This window comes from Pygocentrus nattereri, chromosome 6 (assembly GCF_015220715.1).
Source record: "Pygocentrus nattereri isolate fPygNat1 chromosome 6, fPygNat1.pri, whole genome shotgun sequence".
Lineage (NCBI taxonomy): Eukaryota > Metazoa > Chordata > Actinopteri > Characiformes > Serrasalmidae > Pygocentrus > Pygocentrus nattereri.
Window position 1 is genome coordinate 1897833 of NC_051216.1, and position 22275 is coordinate 1920107.

At 43.7% G+C, this 22275-nt stretch overlaps 1 protein-coding gene across 1 annotated transcript in view; it reads left to right on the forward strand.

The window, feature by feature from the left end:
• The first annotated feature begins 1694 nt into the window (after window positions 1-1694).
• Window positions 1695-22275, forward strand: part of LOC108413800 — a 38246-nt gene continuing 17665 nt past the window's right edge. The window contains exons 1-2 of the mRNA XM_037538995.1: window positions 1695-1942; window positions 2455-2670. Of these exons, the coding sequence (XP_037394892.1) occupies window positions 1828-1942; window positions 2455-2670 (331 nt within the window). The 5' untranslated portion in view covers window positions 1695-1827. The remainder of the gene's footprint in view (window positions 1943-2454; window positions 2671-22275) is intronic.

Sequence of the window (22275 nt, forward strand, 5' to 3'; positions counted from 1 at the left end):
CTCTCTCTGTCTCTCTCTGTCTCTCTCTCTCACTCTCTGTCTGTGTCTCTCTGTCTCGCTCTCTCTTTCTCGCTCTCTCTTTCTCTCGCTCGCGCTCTCTCTCTCTCTCTCTCTCTCTCTCTCTCTCTCTCTCTCTCTCTCTCTCTCTCTCTCTCTCTCTCTCTCTCTCTCTCTCTCTCTCTCTCTCTCTCTCTCTCTCTCTCTCTCTCTCTTTGTCTGTCTGTCTCTTTCACTGTCTGTGTCTCTCTACATGGACTTTTAATGAGGGTCATTCTTTGGAGATGTTAGACAGCAGAACGACTGGGACTTTAAACAGTTATAAAGAGCTACATTCATCATTCTTAAATCAGAGATTATTTCCATAATCTACAATCAGACGCCACCTACAGAGCCACAGGTTTTTTTTGGGGGGTTGCCAGAAGAAAGTCTCAGCTGTCAAGGACCAACAAACTCAAACTCCAACCGTTACTGGACCTTTCAGTGGGACAGTGTTCTGGAGTCAGATCAGACCAAAACAGAGCTTTATGAAAAGAAAGACCAGAGGTGAGTTTGGTGTGGACGCAAAGACGGCCATGCAGAGAAGTCCCTCATCCCCTCAGTGAAGTATGGTGGAGGATCTGTGATACTGTGGAGATGTTTTTCTTCCAAAGGCCTGAACAGTTTATTTGGATACATATGATCACAGACACCACCAAGAACAAGCAGAAATAAAATCCTAAACCTGACTGCCTCATCCTGGAAGCTTAAACTGGGCCATAGTTTGGATATTTCAGCAGGATAATGATCCAAAACATGCCTCAAAGTGAACACTAAAATGGTTCACTGACCACAGAATTAAAGTTCTGCCAAGGCCACCCCAGACCCCTGACCTCAGCCCCATAGAAAACCTTTAGGATGAGCTGAAGAGGAGAGTCCACAGTGTGGAGCTCTGAATCTGAAGGTTCTGGAGAGGTTCCTTATCGAAGAACAGTCTCGGATCCTGTGCCATGTGTTCTCCAGTTTCATTTAGTGCTATAGAGAGACTCTGACCTGATATTTGTTCTTGCAGCCTGTTCTGTTCATGTTTATCAGAGGTGCCACAATTTGTGGAGGCACTGTATATTTATTCCAAATAAAAGTATCATACTATGTACATTTCTGTGCAGAGGTCAGTGGCTGAGGAAACGTCCGATGCTCTCTTGATATTTAATATTTGATATTCATAAAATGCTAATAAAAGGGCACTACATGCTTCCCAGAATGCTTCCTGGTGTTGCCTCTTCCTGGGCGTCACTGCAATTTGTCTTTACAGTATTACTTTCTCACTGTCCGTGTCTCTCTGCTGTCTCCCTCAGCTTTTCTGAGAGGAAATAAAATATCACCCCTGTAGTTGAGATGAGCGTCATATAGAAATGTCAGATAGTAGAATCACTGGGACTTGATAGAATTGAGAATAAAGAGCTGTGTATTGTTTGTAAAGCAGAGGTGATTTCTACAGTGTAACGTTGGGTAGATTAAAAAGCCAGTAATTAGTGAGAATATTATATTACAGCTGCAGATTATTATATCTATTATATCATTTCATCTTCCTGACTGTGACTCTGTGTTCCAGGTGAACTGCCTAACCAGCACTGGGGTGTGACCTACACTGCTGAACGTGTCTGTGCTCTGAAAGGATCATCAGTTGCTCTGTCCTGAACTTATAAACTCCCTGAAGGACTCACAGTGACTAGATCATTCTGGTTCATTGAAAGTCTCTGGCAGCCTGGTGTTGAACCTGAGGATGTGAAAGAGTCTGATCAGTATAAGGGGAGAGTGCAGTACAGCCGGACCCTGAACGACTGTAGAATGACCATCACTGACCTGAGAGAGAGTGACGCTCACACATACAGGTTCAGATTCTACGCTGGTGGTCCTGGCGGCAGATACTCTGGCAGAGGTGGAGTCACTCTGTCCGTCACAGGTAACTCTGCATAATGAATATATAGTTTATCACAGGAAAGGAAAAAATAAAGGTTTTTTTTCTCATAATACACAAACAGGGTGAACTGGTTCACTGGTATTAGCAGATTAAAGCAATTAGTAACTAAAAGGCTGCTCCTTCAGATGAGCTAGTGCTAACACAAGAGCTGACCAGTGCAGTGGTAGATGATGATGATGATGATGATGATTTTAGGTCTTCCACATGGAGCTTTTTTCCGTTGTGAATGATGTTCCATTACATTACTTTGAAGACAGAAATCTGTTTGTTTATGGTTCTTGCCAATGCCAGCTGGATTTTTTCCTTCTCTGACTTTACATTATGCAGCGTAAGAAATACCCCAGCAGTGATTTCAGTGTTCAGATACTGACCCCTGGAACAGTGAACCGAGTGTCCATACACACCCCTACTAGATAACATACAGTGAGGTGAGTTAACTGTAAGAGTGTCTACAGATGAAAATAACACTAAACCTTGTTTAAAATCCCCTGCAGATCTGAAGGTTACAGTGTCAGATACAGATGGAGGAGTAAAGAAGCTGAACTGCAGCTCCACCTGCACTCTGCCCAACACCACCACCTACATCTGGTACAGGAACGGACAGCCTGTATCTGGGTGTGAATCTGCCTCCTGCTCTGTAGCTGTGGTCAGTGAAGTGGTCAGCTACAGCTGTGCTGTTAAAGGCAGTGATCTCCACCCTCCTCCAGTGTGTGAGTGCAGATTATCACATGCACTAATAATCTGTTTAATAATCTAAAGTAATGTTTCTCAACTCTGGTGCTGTTGGTCTTTCTCCTTCATCTGATTTAACTCCTCATTAACCAAGGGAAAGATTGGCCCCTGTTCATCAAAGTTGTGTATGGTACAGTCTACCCATGAAATCAGTGCACACAAACTTCACAGACAATTTTCTTATTCATTAATTAAATCTTTGGTGTTTTGGTACAATCCACCAATTCCAGATTGGTTATTAACTAACCATTATCAATAGCACCTATAATACTATTAATAATAATAAAAACAGAAAATGACAACAATACTAATAATTTGTCCACATGGCAATCCAGTACCCCCCCCCCCCCTTTAAATAAAAACCCCCCAAAAACTAAACACAGCTACTGCAGAAGCATTTCATACACAGCAATTATATGAAATGCCCAGCCCAAAGTTACCCCAGCACAAAACACAGGTGGGGTTAATGGGGGAGGACACAACACCACGACTTCGGGGTGCTGGAGCAGATTGACTGAGCGCTGTGGTGCTACTGGGGACGACGACGACAACAGCAGCTGCTGCACTCCTTTGTCATCTTCCACTTTCTCTGTTGTCCACTGCATCCATGCCGGCAAGGACGCCTCTCGTGTGCGCCATCCCCTGGCCCTGGCACTTTGTTCAGCTCCTCCAGCTTTGGCGTCTTCACCTGCTTAAAGCTGTTTTGCCCATGACCTGACAACATGCCCCGCAGCTTTCCCAGTGGGTAAAAAAGGTCAAGCATCTAGCCAACGCAACCACCTTCGCTTGTCCTGTCTCCAGGGTGATCACGGCCCTGGCTGCCACTGGAAAATTCAGACCAAGCTTGCACGCGTTCTGTATAGGCGCAAGCCAGAACTCTGAGCTCTCGGCCGGGAGCTACCGCTTCCCTTTCATGTCAACTCAGTCTCTGGTAAGTCTCAAGTCTCAGGCTTGAGTTTGATGGTGCCTCTTGTTTGGGGGCTGCTTGAGATGCCATCTCCTCCACAGGCTCCTCTGCCCCCTAGTGCTGTTTTGCTTGCTGCAGCATTATGCAGTATACCAAGGATGAGTTCTTCCTCTCTGCCTCAGCGATGGGTGTTTGAAGGCTGGCTGTTGTGACGAGCTGCATGTGCTGTCTAGCTCTTCCTTGCAATGCCACTGGAGAACTGTGGTCAATACCGCTAGGTTGTCAGGTTGCTCTGCTGGCAAGTCCACAAGCACCTGTAGCGCTTTCCTCTCCAGGGCCAGGCAACACCATATTGAAAAATATTGCTAATTTTCTACTAAATACTAAAGTCCTTGTCCAATATATGTCAATGAAACTGGAGAGTGGAAAAAAATAAAGGCCAGTTTACAATCACTTGGAGCTGTGGCCCTGTCCATGCTACAGCGCCACAACCACATTGTCGGGTACAGCATGCCTTAAATTCCTAACTCCTCCACCAGATGCAATGCACTGCCCTCAGCCAATCAGCAGCTCAAAAAAATAGTGGTTCAGGGCAAACGGCCTTGATCTGTCTTGTGGCCGTTGCTACTGGAAATTAATGCACTGTTTTAAAGGGGACCTTTTCTGTTTTTTCCCTTTGGTGTGCTATGTGGTTTATGCATGTTAATGGCCCAAAGTTCATGCCAGAAGGAGAAACTGCCTCCCACAGAAACCACAGTAACACAGTCCTTGCTGCCCTCCTACTGGTGAGCTCTGCACAACCTCACACAGTGCACAGCAACTACTGAAGGAGGAAGAGTGTTCAGTTTTTTCCACTTTGTTCAGGTCCGACTCTGACACGGCAGAACTGAGGTCATTGTGAGAACAGCGACAGTGGTGTTGACAGCTGCTCAGAGAGAAGGACTCCTGCAGATTGCAGACAGGGGCGGAACATGTAGGGGCAGAACTTGTTAGCAGGATGACGCTTTCAACCTCTCTGCTGGTTGAAAGTGACCAAGAAAAGAAATGGAGACCAGTCATAGCACACTATGATCAACGAGAGGCGGGGCTTGAAGACATGAGCTGTAACAGCGTTTGACAGTTTGAAGCTGTAATTCTATTGTAGTCGACTCCAAAAATGATCAACATTAAAAATGAGCAAAATAAGTTGCGTTTAAAACAGCTGCCGTCATTTTCTCCTGTCAAAGGCTTCTGGTGCCAAGTTTAGATCAGTTAACCCTTTGGCTAAATGTCTATATCGTTGCTGTCAGAAGAAAACCTTGTATCTCCATTTTTGTTATTTTTCAGTCTTTGACATGTCTTCAAAGGAGCTGTTGCCCTTTACATTGTGTGTAAATTTCATGATGAACGGAGCGAAAGAAATGGCCCAGAATGACTTGGAAAGATGTCTGGTTCCATTGACTTGCATTAAAACTGCACTGTTTTTTCTTTCTCCTGTAAAGTTCTAATTTTGAAGATACAAGGTTTTCTTCCGACAGCAGCGATACATTGGTGTCATAAGAACTCCTTTTATCTTCTGTCTAGAGATCTCGTATTTAGTGTACTTTGTTTACTGCTGTGCTGATTGTGTTCAAAATGCTAGTGGTGATGGAGTTGGACTTATGCTGTTTAGCTCTGAATTTGTTGCTGTTCATATGTGGGCTGTGCAGCTGTTTTGTCATGTGTCTAATGCTCCATGCTTTGTCTGTCATTTTAAATGCATAGCAAATAAAACTATATACTTGTAAAGTGAGTTTTGGATGCTAGTCAGTTCATTGGCTTGTACTTCTCACTCACCTGTGCTTATCAGGATGAAGGTTCTCCACAAGAGTCACATCGTTTAACGTAACTTTCAGATTACGACTGCACCGCGTGCCCTAGCTGTGTCCATTCGAGGAATCAACTGATCACGCTGTGGAAGCTGACGGCTTTGTTTACATCACAGTGGCCGGTTCCAGCAGAGCTGAGACATCCTTACTGGGGCTGCAGAACAGAACGGGAGGGAAATGGTGTGAAAATAAGCAGATACAAACCAAATCTTCCTGCAGTAATGATGGGGAATGTACAGTCATTGGTTAACAAAATGGACAAACTGTTTGCTCTAACACAGACACAATGGGAATACCGGGAATTCATGACTGAGCCTGTGAATACCTCACTCTCGTGTTCAGCTAAATGGTTTTACTACTGTGAGGGTAGAAGGACCACAAGTGCACTGGTAAGAAGAAGGGAGGAGGGCTGGCTGTGTTCATGAGCAATAGGTGATGTAATCCTGCTCACATCACGGTTAAACATGTAATCTGTAAGCCGGACATTGAACTGTGCTGTAGCTATGCGTCCGTATTATCTCCCACATGAGTTTTCTCATGCCGTACTGTGTACATCCCACCTTCTGCTAACGTGTGACGTCATCCACTCGACCATTGCAAGGGTGCAAAACCAGAGCCCCAGTGCATTCATCACGGTGTCTGGAGACTTCAACCATGTTACCCTCTCATCATGTCTGCCCACTTTCAGCCAGTTTGTGGACTGCAAGACAAGAGAGAACAAGACTCCAGACCTGCTGTATGCCAGTGTCAAGGAAGCATATAAATCCACAGTTCTCCCCCCACTGGGTCGTTCAGACCATAACCTGGTCCATCTCAACTCCTGATCTAAATCCCTAGTTCAGAGACGGAGTGACCACAAGGAGTCACTGAGGGGCTTCTGGAGGCTACACAATGGGATGTCCCATCATGCATCGTTGATTACATCAACTTTTGTGTGGACTGTTGTTCCCTCCAGGACTGTGCAATGCTTTCTGAGCAACAAACCCTGGGTCACCAGAAGAACAGAGCAGTTCAGTGTCTCCTGCCATAAATGAGGGTACTCATTTTTTTAAGGGTACTTAAAACCTCAATTCAGAAGGTCAAAGAGGAGGACAAGTCCAAGCTGGAAAACAAACTAGAGCTGAGTAACATTTGTGATGTCTGGAGAGGCCTAAAGACATCACTGGCTTCAACCAACACAGCCCTATTCCAGCAGGGGGAAAGCGTGAATGAGCGAATGAGTTAAATCAGTTCTTTGTGTAGTTTGATGGAGACTCCTCTACTGATGGTGTCCGTCTTCTTAGATTAACACACCTACACAACTACGCCATGGGCAATCCACAGCCTCACGTTCCTCCACCACAGCCACTCACACTTGTGACCGTCAGCAACAGCTCTCTACAATGGAACATGAACCTCTCACCCTCTCCCCACAACTGGAACGTGCAGTGATGATATATTCACTGCTATCCAGGTGAAGACTGAACTGAAGAACTTAAGCAGAGCAAAGCAGGTGGACCTGATGCCACTGAACCCAGGGTGCTGAAACTGTGTGGAGCAGCTGTGTGGAATTCTTCAGCACATCTTTAATCTGAGCTGCAGCTTGAAGAGAGTCCCCACACATCTTGTGTAGTTCCTTACCCCAAGAAAAAGCAACCAACAGCACTGAAATGATTTACCACAGGTTGCACTGACATCCCACTTAATGAAAACACTTGAAAGGCTGATGTTAGCTCATCTGAGACCTCTGGTCAAAATGGTTCTCGACTGCAGTGTGTATACCAGGATGGCATTGGAGTCGCTCTGCTAAATGATGGAAATGGAGTGGATGATGCAGTTATCTACCTGCTGGACAGAACATGCTCTCACCTGGACACATCAGGCAGCACTATGAGGATCATGTTCTTCGATATCTCCAGTGCAATCAACACCATACAGCCTGTGCTGTTGGGGGAGAATCTATGGCTGGTGCAGGTGGAGGAATCCATCATCTCGTGGACAATGGACTATCTGACTGGATGATCTCAGTATGTGCAACTGCAGGGCTGTGTCTCAGACAAGGCTGTGTGCGGTGTTGGGCACCCCAGGGGACTGTGTTAGCCCCATTCCTGTTCAACCTGTACACCTACGACTTCAGGTACAACAGAGTCGTGTCATCTGCAGGAATTCTCGGATGACACTGACATTGTGGGGTGCACAAGGAATGGACAGGAGGAGGAATACAGGAAGCCGGTAAAGGACTTTGACTGGTGTAAGCTGAACCAGCTGCAGATAAACATCAGTAAGACCAACGAGACGGTGCTGGACTTTAGGAAGTCCAAACCTACCTTGTCAGCAGTCACTATTGATGGTGTTAATGTGGAGGTGGTTGGGATATACAAATATCTGGGTGTGCACTCGGACCCCAAGCTGGACTGGAGCTGTAACCCTCGCATGTGTACAAGAGAGCAAAGCAGTCTCTTCTTCCTGAGGAGGCTGAGGTCTTTTGATGTGAGGACTAAGCTCCTTTGGACATTCTACCTGTCTGTTGTGGCGAGTGCTCTATTCTAGGCTGTTGTGTTCTGGAACAGCAGCATTAAAACAGTGCTCTGAACAAAATCAACTTATTAGGAAGGCTGGCTCTGGTGTAGGAGTCAAGCTGGACTCTTTTTGAGGTTGTGGCAGAACAGAGAGGACGCTCAAGCTGCTAGCCATCTTGAACAACATCTCACACCCTCTGCATGCTACACTGGATGAACCGAGAAGCTCATTGAGTGGCATCTGTTCCAGCTGTGCTGTGTTAAAGAGCTGTGTGAGATCTTTCTTACCTACTGCTATACGGCTCTACAGCAAGTCTCCTGCAGAGACGGTACTGATACCCTACTGTCTGAACTGAGCTGAACCACATCACTGTATCTCCTCTCTGATTAATACACACTGTGCAATATATCACTAACTATTACTGTAACGATACTTTCACTGCACTTTACACTGTAATGTGTAGTCAGTTATGTCTGCACTCATTGTGCTTTTAGTTTACCTCATACCTCTCAGAGCCTGCTGTCATGTAAATAATCTGCTGTCATGTGAAACAAATGTCTCACATGCCATGTAAATATGCAAGTAGATATACTTTCATTTCTCTTGCACTTTCACTTATGTCTAGCTTTATTTCTATTTTTTTCTGCATAGTTTGTGTTATAATATCTTGTTACTGAAACACTGCAATTTCCTTTAAACGGCAATAAAGTTCTGTCTATCTTGCTCCCTTGTCTGAGTTAAGAACTGTCTTAAAATTACTGGACAAAACTGCATGTGCTATTACGTTCTTGTTGCTGCTGCTACACCTGCTCCTCCTGCTCCTCCTGCTGCTGCTCCTCTGCATGCAAAGTAAATTTTGTGAACCTCTGTAAAGCTGAAGCAAAGGTAAAAAAAAATGGCCCCAGATTTCTTTACTTCCATTGTAGTATGCAATAAACTTACTTCAGAACTTTCAAGTTGTATTTTTAGTTTTCACTCACGTACTTTTCTTTTTCCTCTCCTGCATCTCTGCACTAATACAGATAACAGGACTTCAGTATATGCAGCTTCTGGAGTCGCCGTGGTTTTCCTTCTGATATTCACTGCAGTCTTTTTGTGGATGAGGTGAGAATCTGAACACACGTAAGATATGAAACATCCTCCAAATGCTGCCTGTAAGCTGTGCTGCAGTTCAGCTTCTTCACTCTAATATCAGCAGTTTAATACAGTGGAGAGTGAAATAGACGGTGTGCAGTTTCAGAACATTAACAGGAGCTGATTTAATGCTGGAGATGTGAGTCTGAAGGTCATTTTCCTCTGAAAACTCCAACAGGAGACGAGCAGCAGTGACCAGCAGCAAGACAGAGAAGAGCAGTGTAGAGGTGAGTTTTAATGAGGGAGTCGTTTGAGTCCAGTTTGAATTGCATCAGTGATTGAATTCATACACTGAGAAGTGTTCTTGATTAAACAGAGCTGTAATTCTGTTCTACACAGGTTGGTGTGGCTCATATAAAAGGTTCTCCAATAGAACTTTTTCAGCTCCCGCTGCACTGTCTAAGAAAATAAACTCTGAATATGATGAACACTAGAATTTTTAAGCTCTTCGGGGAAAAGCTCAGTCAATTGGCTCTGTATATCTGTATTTTCATCTCTCTCTTGCTCTCTCTCACTCTCTCAGGGAGCTTCTGCTCCTGTGTACGATGAGGTCTCCACCCTGGCTGTGACCTCTGAGCCCTCAAGAGCTGCATCCTCAGATGGTCAGGATGATGTTCAGTACTCCAGCGTTCATTTCTCACGCTCTCAGACGAAGGACGTTCCTCTCAACTCCACCGTCCACCCGTCAAAAGTTCTGCCTCAAGAAGAGGAAGTGCAGTACGCCGCAGTGAACACTGCTAAACCAGGAACTGCTCGGTAAGCAGGACAAATAACAGTGAAGCTTATCTCTCTCAAACACACAGCTCACTTCTTCTGCTTTCTCTGGAAATTGATAGAATAGAAATAGATTCTCTGTAGCGCAGACAGTAGCTGCAGATAAATTTACTTTAACCTATGGAGTTAACAACTCATGGTGATGCGGATTTCAAACACGGATACAGGAGGGATATAGAAGCATCATCTCATCCTCCAGACTTCAAAATTTACTTCATAATCATGAATTTTTGGAGCACTTCTTGAATCCCAGCACTTCATCACTCTGAATTTGACAGTCATTGTTTTTCATGCTGTGTGTGAAGCAAAAAAAAAACTATGAAATCCGATTTGAGCGTCCAGATTGAGACGCATCTGTAAAAATCTGATATGATTCACATTTCAAACCACCTCCAGATGTGGTTTGGATCTGATGTGCAAAATCAGATTTCATGTGTTTTTTTTGCTGTCCAGACTATTAGGAATCAATCTGGATACAATTTGGATATGACAAAAATCAGATTTGGGCTGGCAGTCTGAACAAGCCCAAAGAGGTTCTTATTCACTTTACTGCTGAACGTACATACAGAGAAAGGCTAGCATGGCCAGTTAAACGAATACATGAATGGATGTAGCTTATGTGTGATGATGCATGCTTTCTACGATGGTGGATACTCATTTGTCGTAAAGAATAACGAGCCAATTGAACCCATGCGTGATATTTATCCCACTTCTGACACCAGTGAAGGACCCAGTAGGTGATGAATTGCACAAAGTGCAGTTTGTCCTAATGAGCTTTTATTTACCATCATGGAATTGAATATTAGTGTTTTTCCTAATCAATTCACGGTAAAGAAACTGTTTAATCTTGGAAAGCAGAACGTATTTATGAATATGTGAAATGCCGCCCCCCCCAATATGATCTTGCTGTTCCAACTGTTTGCAGGAATGATGAAACTCCAATCTACAGCACAGTCCAGAAGAACATAAGATGAAAGCTTCCACCTCTCCAGCAGACTCGCCAATAGTGGTGACCAACATGAAGATGTTTATCATTTTTGTGATGAATCTAGTCACAATGTACTTTTGTATACTTGGAGTATTTTGTTGGTATCGTCAGTACTTTAACAGTGAACAACTGCGTGTTTCATTACAAAGAGGGCTTAATTAGTCCTGTTTAATTGGATTTAGTGCAGGACAGAAATAAAATCACTGTATAGTTTCTGATGGATTAAAAAAAATGCTCCATTCCTGTTGAACCAAAAGAAGCATCCATCCATCCATCCATCATCTTCCGCTTCTCCGGGGTTCGGGTCGCGGGGGCAGCATCCTGAGCAATGAGGCCCAGACCTCCCTTTCCCCAGCCACTTCCACTAGCTCCCTGGGAGGGATTCCGAGGCGCTCCTAGGCCAGCTGGGTGATAGTCACGCCAGCGTGTCCTGGGTCTTCCCCGGGGTCTCCTCCCGAGTGGACTTGCCTGTGACACCCAAGGGAGGCGTCCAGGAGGCTTCCTAACCAGATGCCCGAACCACCTCAACTGGCTCCTCTCGACGTGGAGAAGCAGCGGCTCTACTCCGAGTCCCTCCCAGATGACCGAACTTCACACCCTATCTCTAAGGGAGAGTCCAGACACCCTGCGGAGGAAACTCATTTCGGCCGCTTGTATTCGCGATCTCGTTCTTTCGGTCATTACCCAAAGCTCATGACCATAGGTGAGGGTGGGAACGTAGATCGACCAGTAAATCGAGAGCCTTGCCTTATGGCTCAGCTCTTTCTTTACCACAACAGACCGGTAAAGAGCCCGCATCACTGCTGACCCAGCACCAATCCGCCTGTCAATCTCCCGCTCCCTTGTAACCAAAAGAAGCAGCAGGCAGCAATCATGATGTTTTGTTTTAAAATTTCATGGCTTTACCAGTTTCAAGACCAAGAAACAGATCCATGCTTTTATACTTTGCCACCTTCATTACTGAAATGTGTTTCTCGCCGGACCAACAAACAATTACAGCCTGTACAAAGCACAGCAGTGAGAGCATGAACACGTACTAGATAACGAGAACCTATGAGAGCAGTTTTATCATCACTCCACTGGCTGCTTCCTTTAGAATTGGCTGTAATGTTTTATAAGTAGTCTCTGAATCTGCTGCAGCTCCTTCATACGTCTCTGAAAGCCTCATAAACTCTGATCCACATTGAGCTCCGAGATCATCCACTGCTGCCTTGTCCACTTTCCACCAGTTTAAAAAGTTTTGTTTTTATGCCGCAAAGATCTGAAACACATGATCAATAAATATTCATCTTCTTTTATACAGATTTTTAGAAAGCAGCTAAAGTTGTGATTTTTTTTTAACTTTAGCTTTTAACTCTTATATTTTCCTTATTTCTACTGTAAGGTTTTACATTACTTGCTTATTATTACTGTAATTGTACTTTTTATTCCATTCATGTTTTTCATTGTTCATAATAAACAGCCCAGTGTTATTTTAAAGATTTTTTCTTTGTAAATACTCATTGGTCTGTTAATTTTTTTTGTTTAGTGAGGCAAAATGAAGAAAAAAAAAAGTAATATTGTATATATTTAGTGCAAATAAATAGTATCAATAATAGTAATGGTGTCAGTTGTTACAGATATACTGTACACAGCGGTGCAGTTCCTCACCTCATTTGACTCAGAATCCGAGCCTGATTTCCTTTAAACGATGTTTACTGTGATCGGCTGTTTCTCTGAAAAGCCCTGCTGGGTTCAGGGGGAGCGTTGTTTGGGTTCTAGAGAGTGACAGAAGATCAGTAATGAGGAGAGTCGTGTGGGTTCAGTGTGATTAATATCACACCTCATCAGTCTCCCCGTGTAGCCCCGCCTCCTAATCAGTCTCTCCATGTAGCTCCGCCTCCTCATCAGTCTCCCCATGTAGCTCCGCCTCCTCATCAGTCTCTCCCTGTGTAACTCCGCCTCCTCATCAGTCTCTCCATGTAGCTCCGCCTCCTCATCAGTCTCCCCGTGTAGCTCCGCCTCCTCATCAGTCTCTCCGTGTAGCCCCGCCTCCTCATCAGTCTCTCCGTGTAGCCCCGCCTCCTCACCAGTCTCTCCCTGTGTAACTCCGCCTCCTCATCAGTCTCTCCCTGTGTAACTCCGCCTCCTCATCCGTCTCCCCGTGTAGCTCCGCCTCCTCATCAGTCTCCCCGTGTAGCTCCGCCTCCTCATCAGTCTCTCCCTGTGTAACTCCGCCTCCTCATCAGTCTCCCCGTGTAGCCCCGCCTCCTCATCAGTCTCCCCGTGTAACTCCGCCTCCTCATCAGTCTCCCTGTGTAGCCCCGCCTCCTCATCAGTCTCTCCCTGTGTAACTCCGCCTCCTCATCAGTCTCTCCATGTAGCTCCGCCTCCTCATCAGTCTCCCCATGTAGCTCCGCCTCCTCATCAGTCTCTCCCTGTGTAACTCCGCCTCCTCATCAGTCTCTCCATGTAGCTCCGCCTCCTCATCAGTCTCCCCATGTAGCTCCGCCTCCTCATCAGTCTCTCAGTGTAGCTCCGCCTCCTCATCAGTCTCTCCGTGTAGCCCCGCCTCCTCCTCAGCCGCGGTTTGGCGCTCAGCTGCGTGTCTCCGTCGCGCGCTCTGTGTTGGGGACTCTCAGTGAGGAGTTAGCTTAGCAGCTAAAACACGCAGCTCTACAGAAAAGTGGCTTTAGGACTCGAACACAGAAAAACCCCAACAAAAGCTGCTAATGTTGATCAGAAGTTCAGCCCCCGGCTCAGCAGGACATCTGGGTGAGTTTATTTCACTGTTTCTCCTCAGAAAACCACCTCCTCTGTTTCAGCGCTCAGCAGCTCATCACGCTAATCCTCGTTAGCTTTCCTGGCAGGACGGCTCAGTGTAAAGCGGGTTTAACTCGGCTAAACGCTAATATAACGCGCTAAACCCACACGCTGGAACAAACAGCGCACCTTAAACTCTTTGTAGGAGTTTATTTTATTAATATAAACTCAGTTATGACAGGGGAACGAGTGCACATTGAACAGGGAACCCAGCTGCTAGAACCTGATAAAGAAAGCAGGGTTCTAGATTTATCACGCTGAGAATATGGGAAAGAAATGAGGATCTGTTGTGTTGTTCTAAGATAACTGCAAAATAAAGGTGGTGAGTTTGTTTAACTTCCTGTAAGAGAACATTAACGTGGGCGTTGCTGTTTCTGTGGGATGGAAACATAAAGAACGATAAGGGTCGGTTTTGGGAAATAACAGTGAATCAATACTGTGATTTGCAGAACTTTGGTTTATGGTTCCTGTTTACTTGAACAAGTTAAGAGGAGCTTGAAACCCAAAGGCTGGTTACTTTTGTAGGTGGTTTTGTAGGATCCATCCATCCATCCATCCTCAACCGCTTATCCGGGTCCGTGTCGCGGGGGCAGCAACCTAAGCAAAGAGGCCCAGGCCTCCCTCTCCCCCGCCACCTCCTCCAGCTCTTCTGGAGGGATATCGAGGCGTTCCCAAGACAGTCGAGAGACATAATCCCTCCAACGTGTTCTGGGTCTTCCCTGGGGTCTCCTCCCCGTTGGACATGTCTGGAACACCTCCCTAGGGATTGTTTATTATGCAGAACTGCTGTTTGAAAACCTGGTTTATTATATTCAGAGGCGTCTGTGAGAATTGAGGAACTACACATTTATTTAAAGGGGAAACGTTTGTGGAACCGAGTCAGCATTAAAATAAAGTTGGTTTTTTTATTATTTATTTATTTATTTTTTATATACTTTATTTATAAGGAATCACAGAAAAACACAACCTATGCTAATAATGACAATATGCAATCAGAAATAATAACTAGCACCAAAGCATAAAGAACAAAAAAGGGAAAGATAAAAAGAAAAAGGAAAACAAAATAAATAAAGATAAATAAAAAATAAATAAAAATAAATAAATAAATAAAAATACAATACAGGCTGTCGAGTTCAAGCATTACAAAGACTAAATGACAATAGATCAAGCTGGAGTATATTCAATATCAGACTGGGACTGGTATCAGACTAGGACCCATCCAGACTGTTCAAAACCACTCCCCAAACACTCTGGAAGCGTTTATATGATTTAGCGTCATTACAATGTAACCAATCCATTTGTATAATGAATAACATCTCATTTAACCACCTCTTAAAGCATGGTGCCACTGGAGATTTCCAGGATAAAAGTATGACTTTTTTAGCTGCAACCATACCCGCCAAAAGAGCTTGCTTTTGTGCAAATGAAAGAGAAACAGAACTGTCAAATAACCAAAGATAGCAAGTTTGTAATCTGGAACAATGTCCACCTTGAGTGCTTCAGAGAACCAATGAAAGATATGAACCCAATAGTCATGCAACACAGGGCAGGACTAGATTAAGTGAAACAAGGAACCTTCGGAGGTTTGACACCGATCACACAAAGGAGAGACAGAGGAGTAGATTTTGTTCAATTTGGTTTTAGAAAAGTAAAACCTGTGTAATACTTTAAACTGTATGAGTCTATACCTGGAGTTGACTGAGCAACGATGAATACTGGACAAACTTTCCTCCCACATATCATCAGAAATTGCAGCACCCAACTCATTGGCCCACCCTACCTTTAAGGGGGTAGTATTGTTTGGTGGCGATAATGCAGCAATAAATTTGGACACCAAGTGTCTAGCGTCAGGCAGAGAAAGTAGCAAGTCGTATAAAACAGGTTCTTTTGGTTTAATTGAAAAAGAGGGTATATTTTTTTTTAACATAGTGTCTGACCTGCAAATATCGAAAAAAGTGAGAAGAAGGAAGACTACATTTAATTGTAAGCTGAGTAAAGGAAGCAAAGCTATTGTCAAAATAAAAATCTTTGATGCACTGTAAACCCTTCTCTCTCCATGTAAGAAACACATTATCTAACTGGCCTGGAACAAAAAAATGGTTCTGAGCTATAGGAGTATAGCTGGAGACTGGAGGCAGAGAAAGAAACCTCTTAATTTGATTCAGAATCCTTAAGGAGTTTTTAATTATAAAATTATTACCAATTGTTCTCTTGAGAGATTTCGTCATAGAAAACAGTAAAACTGGTAAAGAGGTATTAGTTAAGGACTGTGCCTCTATACTTAACCACAGTGGAGACCCATCAGGTAGTGAGTGATCTATGATTCCCTTCTGCCAATAGGTAAGAACCCTAGCATTGGCTGCCCAGTAATACTGCTTAAACACAGGCAGGCCTAGGCCCCCAAGTGCTGTCGGCCTTTGCGAGGGGGCTTATAGGCCCAGACAAATGAGCAAATAATTGAGTCTAATTGCCTAAAAAATGATGAAGGGAGGAAAATTGGTATGTTTTGAAAGAGATATAAGAATCGTGGTAAAGTCACCATTTTGATAGCATTAATACGTCCAATCATTGATAAAGGAAGTAGCTTCCAACATTCAATATTCGCATTTAGTTTATCAACCATATGTAGAAAAAAAAGTTTGAAGAGATGTTTGGGATTTCTTGATATCTTAAGGCCTAGATATGTAAAATGATCATCAATTATTTTAAATGGCAATGATCTCAAGAAACTAGGACTAAGGTAATTAGTAATGCACATAAATTCACTCTTGTTCCAATTGATTGAATAACCTGAAAGTCTACTAAAAGAATCTATATAATTTAATAAGTTGGGAACAGACAGCTCTGGGTCAGATATAAAAATCAGCAAGTCATCTGCATATAAATTCACAAGACTTTCAGTGTCTCCACATTTAATGCCATGAATCTGTGGATGATTCCTGATCCCTATTGCCAGTGGTTCGAGAGCTAGATCAAAAAGAAGAGGGGACAAAGGGTCCCCTTGCCGGACCCCACAGTGTAGTTCAAATGAACGAGAGCGCTCCCTATTAGTAGATATAGTTGACGTAGGACAAAGATAAAGCATCTTGACCAGTGAAATAAAAAAAGTCACCAAATCCAAATCTTTTGAGCACCTCAAACATATAGGGCCATTCTAACTGATCGAAAGCCTTCTGAGCATCCAATGATATAATTGCAGCCTCTTTATCTTTAATTTTGTCAGAGTATAAAATGTTGAGGAGGAGACGTGTTTCGCAAATGAGAATCTACCTGGTATGAACCCAGTCTGATCTGTGTGAATTATCTTAGAGATATGCTTTCCAAGTCTAATCGACATAACCTTAGTTAGAGCTTTTTGATCGAAGTTTAAGAGTGCTATTGGTCTATAAGAAGCAGGGTCTGAGTCTTCTTTTCCTTTTTTCAACAATAAGATAATATTTGCTTCGTACAGGGAGCTGGGCAACTTTTTATTCCTAACCGAATCATTTATCATCCTTAACATATAGGGGGCAAGTTGTTTGCTAAAAGCCTTGTAAAATTCAGACCCAAATCCATCCGGGCCGGGACTTTTGCCTGATGGGAAAGCCTGAATAGCTTCCATAAGTTCAGTTTCTAATATTGGGGCATCCAATTCAATTTTGCAGAACTCAGGTAACTGAGGTATTACAAGCTTATCGAAAAAAAGGTTAAAATCTTCCTCATTTACCTCCAAAGAAGAAGAGTATAGATTAAAGTAAAACTCCCTGAAACAACTGTTTATTTGCTTTGGATCTGTAAGTAAGTCACCAGACTTCGCTTTGATTCTATGAATAGCTTGTTTGGATTGTATTCCTTTTAATTGTCTGGCCAATAATCTCTCAGGCTTATCTCCCAGTTCAAAATATTTATGTTTCATTTTAAGTAAAGAAGTTTCCACACATTTACTAAGAATTGAATTATATTCATCTTTTAGTTTTAAAATTTTATTGTAGTCTGACTGTGCAAGAGATGATCTATATGCATGTTCGATTAATGTAAGTTCCCTTTGTATTTCTAAAAGTCTGTCGTTGTTCGTTTTCTTTTTTGTGCTTCGTATGAGAACATAACCTCTCATGACTACCTTCAGGGACTCCCAGAGAGTACAATCTGAAGCCTCACCGTTGTCATTAATTTCTAAGAATTCCTTTAGTTTTGACTTAATATATTTATTAAATAGTGGTTCTTTAAGTAAAAGAGGGTTGAAACGCCAGCTATATTTTTCTTTAGCTATATTACATTTGAGTTGGAGAGTAATTGGACAATGATCTGAAATCAAAATATTATGACACTTGGTGTCTTCCACATTAGAAAAAGTTCAGAATTCACCAAAAAATAATCAGTCCTGGTATATGACTTGTGTACATGAGAATAAAAAGAAAATTCTTTCTGACTTGGATGCTGCAATCTCCATATGTCTACCAGGTTCCTAGAATTCAGTAGATTTTTTAACACATTAGCTGACAATAGCACAGGTGGTGGCCTTTGAGAAAGTCTGTCCATATAAGGATCCAGAAACCAATTAAAATCACCGCCCATTACAATGTTCGTAAAATTATCCTCTGGAACAGCATCAAACAATTTACAAAAAAAATCAGGTGCATCAAAATTTGGGCCATAAACATTAACCAAAGTCAACGGAAAAGAGTTAATGTGACCCGAGACTATAACATATCTACCCTGAGGATCAGAAACCATAGCTTCTAGATAAAATGGGATATTTTTACGGAAGAGAATAGCAACACCTCTAGCTTTGGAAGTGAATGTTGCTTGATAGACCTGGGACACCAAATTAACTCTGAGTCTACTTTGTTGTGTCTTAGCAATATGGGTTTCCTGGAGGAAGATGATATCAACCTTAAGGGATTTCAAATGTGAGAAAACCCTGCCTCTTTTAATTGGGTGACCCAGCCCCCTCACATTCCAAGAGGCAAAAGTGACCCCCGCCCCAGCATTGTTAATTACAGACATCTAAGTCTAAAGGATAAAAAAAAAGAAAAAATAGGGCGACAGCCTGAAAAAAAAAAAAAAAAAAAAAAACAAGAATGAAAGGGGAAAAATAACATAACCTAACATTAACACCCAGTAAAACATCCCACCCCAACTCAGTAAGCTCCTGCAGAGGAGAAGCACTGTATTAACCCTTGAAGACAGGAACACTAAGTGCACAGAGACCTAAACAAATCTCTGATGAAGCTACAGCTAAGTTACACTACCTCCTTAGCTCCTCCGCACCTTATTTAAGTATGTAAAGAAAATAAAATAGCACCATCTATAATGAACCCCAAAAAGCGTTATTAAACGGCATTACCGCTGAAACCAGCCAGTGACTATAGTATTACAGTCCTTGTTCAGACTTGTTTAAGGTCAGATTCCACAAATCTAGCCGCTTCAGCGGGGGAGGTGAAGCTCTTGAGCTGACCGTTATGCTGGAAACAGAGTTTTGCGGTAAAACGGAGCGTGTGGGTCACCTGTAGCGCTCGAAGTGCTTGCATGACATCCCTGAAGCTCCTCCGCTGGCTCAGCACCTCCGCCGTGTAGTCCGGAAAGATGTATACTCGCAAAATCCGCTCCTTCTCGGTGTAGAAATGAACACGAGCAATGATCGTGCGGGGTTTTGCTCCTTCTGGGGGTTTGGGCTGGAGCACACGATGGGCCCGGTCAACAATGACTGGCTCCGCGAAGTGCATAGCTCCAAGCAACTTGGGGAGTAGACCGGCGACAAACTCGACTGGCTTTCCCTTTTCCTCTCCTTCTGGCACTCCGACTATTTTGATGTTATTACGGCGTGACCGGCCCTCCAAGTCGTCGAGTTTTAACCTGAGGAGTTCGTTCTTCCTCTGGGTCTCCGTCAGTGCCGTTTCAAGTGAGCTGATGCAAGCCTTGTGTTCTTGAATTTGCTCCTCAGCGGCATTCATCTTCTCCGTGACTGTCTGTAGCGTGGTTTGCAAAGTCTGGAAGGACAGTTCAAGCTTATCAAACCTCTCATTTATTGTCTTCAAGATCTTGTTAGACACTTTTTCCCAGACCAGAGGCAGAGCCTCGTCGCTTGTTGCTTGGCTAGCTTCGCGGCTAATGGAGTCCTCCATGCCTGTAGCCGACTGCAGAGATTCTTTCGGTTGTTTCGAAGCTTTTGGTTGCATTTTAGTTCCAAAAAGCAAAAAAAGTAAAGCAGCAGAAGTTCACTTTCAACGTGAGCTAAACAAATACTGATAATTTATTGACAGATGGCGCAAAAAAATAATTTTAAAGGTTTGGCGCAGAGGAGCTCCCTCAAACATGTCTACTCCATACGCTGCTCACTAGCGCCCCCCAAAATAAAGTATTTTTAACTGGAATGACAAACTTCCCTTTGCAGGAACGTGCTGTGCAGTGTTGTCATTAATGCCCAAAGAGAGTTTAACATGTTTATGGAAGTGAACACCATGACGTTTGGCTGTATAACTGACACAAACATAATCTTGTTCTCTAGATTAAGATTAATAACCCTTATTAGATTCGATCAACACACAGGCGGCATCACTAGGACAGCTTTTCTACATCTTCGCAACATCACCAAGATCAGAAATGCCCTGTCCCTGCGTGATGCAGAAACACTAGTACACGCCTTTATTACTTCTAGGCTAGACTACTGTAACGCGCTACTGTCAGGATGCACGAGCAGGAATTTAAACAAACTCCAACTAGTCCAAAACGCCGCAGCCAGGGTCCTCACTAAAACTAGAACATCTGATCATATCAGTCTAGTGCTATCATCACTTCATTGGCTACCTATTAAATTCCGTATTGATTATAAAATCATTTTACTGACTTATAAAGCCCTACATGGTCTTGCCCCCGAATACCTGCAAGACCTTATTTCTCATTATGAGCCATCACGACCACTCAGATCCCAGAGCGCTGGCTTATTAATAGTTCCTAGAATTCAGAAGGTTTCATCTGGGGGAAGAGCTTTTTCTTATAAAGCCCCCAAACTCTGGAATGATCTTCCAGAAACTGTTCGGGACTCAGACACAGTCTCAATCTTTAAGACTAGGCTGAAAACACACTTGTTCAGTTTAGATTTTGGTAGGTAATGTTCCCCCCTAGATAAAGGCAGCAGATCCAGGGGTCCATGGACACAGGGAATTATAGTAAACTGAGACGCTGGTGCTGTCGTCCCGCTGCTCGCACGTGGTCACTCAAGTTTGTGGACGGTGGAGCGGAGGGATGCCAGACTGTCTCAGAGTGCTGCCGTGTCTGTGTGTCCTACTGGTTCTCTCCTGTTAGTTAAGCTGTCATAGTCAGATCTGCCGGAGTCGTTAGCCACACTCTGTAAATGTTTACATTCCCTGTTTATGTACAAACGGATAGAACAAAACTAATTCCATCTCCCTGCTTTCTTTTTTTTTCCGAGTATACAACCGCCCACATGTCCGGCTGGACACTGAAGGACGACTGACTGCCGAGCCCCCCTGCTACCCACTTCAGACCAGCTGCCCACGCCTCAGCTACCACCAACCACCTTGGATGAGCTGCCCACCCTACCCTGATGTTCTCATAGACTCCTAGATATTCCTAATATCAATATTACTGCTGATAATATTAGTAGTATAATCACTTGTAGGTAGTTTGACCAGAGGAGGATGGGTCCCCCCTGGTGAGCCTGGTTCCTCCCAAGGTTTCTTCCTCAGTTCTGAGGGAGTTTTTCCTTGCCACTGTTGCCCCTGGCTTGCCCACTGGGGGGTTTCTGTACATTCTGTACATTCTTACAGTCCTGTGGAAACTTTGTCTTTTCTGAAATCCTGTAAAGCTGCTTTGTGACAACATCCGTTGTAAAAAGCGCTATACAAATAAATTTGATTTGATTTGATTAGTCCCACAACAGGGAAATTTCACCTCCGCGTTTAACCCATCCATGCAGTGAAACACCACATACACACTAGTGAGCACACACACACACACTAGGGGGCAGTGAGCACGCTTGCCTGGAGCGGTGGGCAGCCCTATCCGCAGCGCCCGGGGAGCAGTTGGGGGTTAGGTGTCTTGCTCAAGGACACCTCAGTCACGTACTGTCGACTGTGGGGATCAAACCGGCGACTGTCCGGTCACAGAGCCGATTCCCTGACCTCCAGCCCAGCGTTGCGTAATGTGCATTTCAGACATGATCACTTTTTATGAATATGATGATCTAAATCTATTGACAGAGAAATAGAGTCTCAGAGCTGCTGGAACTATCAAGACTAATTTAGTGACCGTTTCCTTCTTAGGTCATTTCACTTCCTGTGGAGATGAAAATCAGATACAGAACCTCCCTCAGAACCTTCAGACCTCCACACCTGCTCGCCAGCTCAGGTCTCCACTCCTGGACTCTCATGATCTTCCCTGAGATCTGATCATTCTCATAAGGTAAGATCTTACAGTTTTGGTGTTCTTTAGCGCCCCTCAGTGGTGGAACTCTGCACTGCACAGAGCTCTTCAGGTAAAACCTTGAGGGACGTCTCTCTGCTCTCATTCACTATCCACTTCTTAATCCTGCGCTCTTATTATGGTGCAGTTAATTCATTCATTACTCAGAATTCACTGTGTTAGTCTTAAAACTGTTTTTCCTAGAACAAGCCTACTGTAGGGTCTAGTT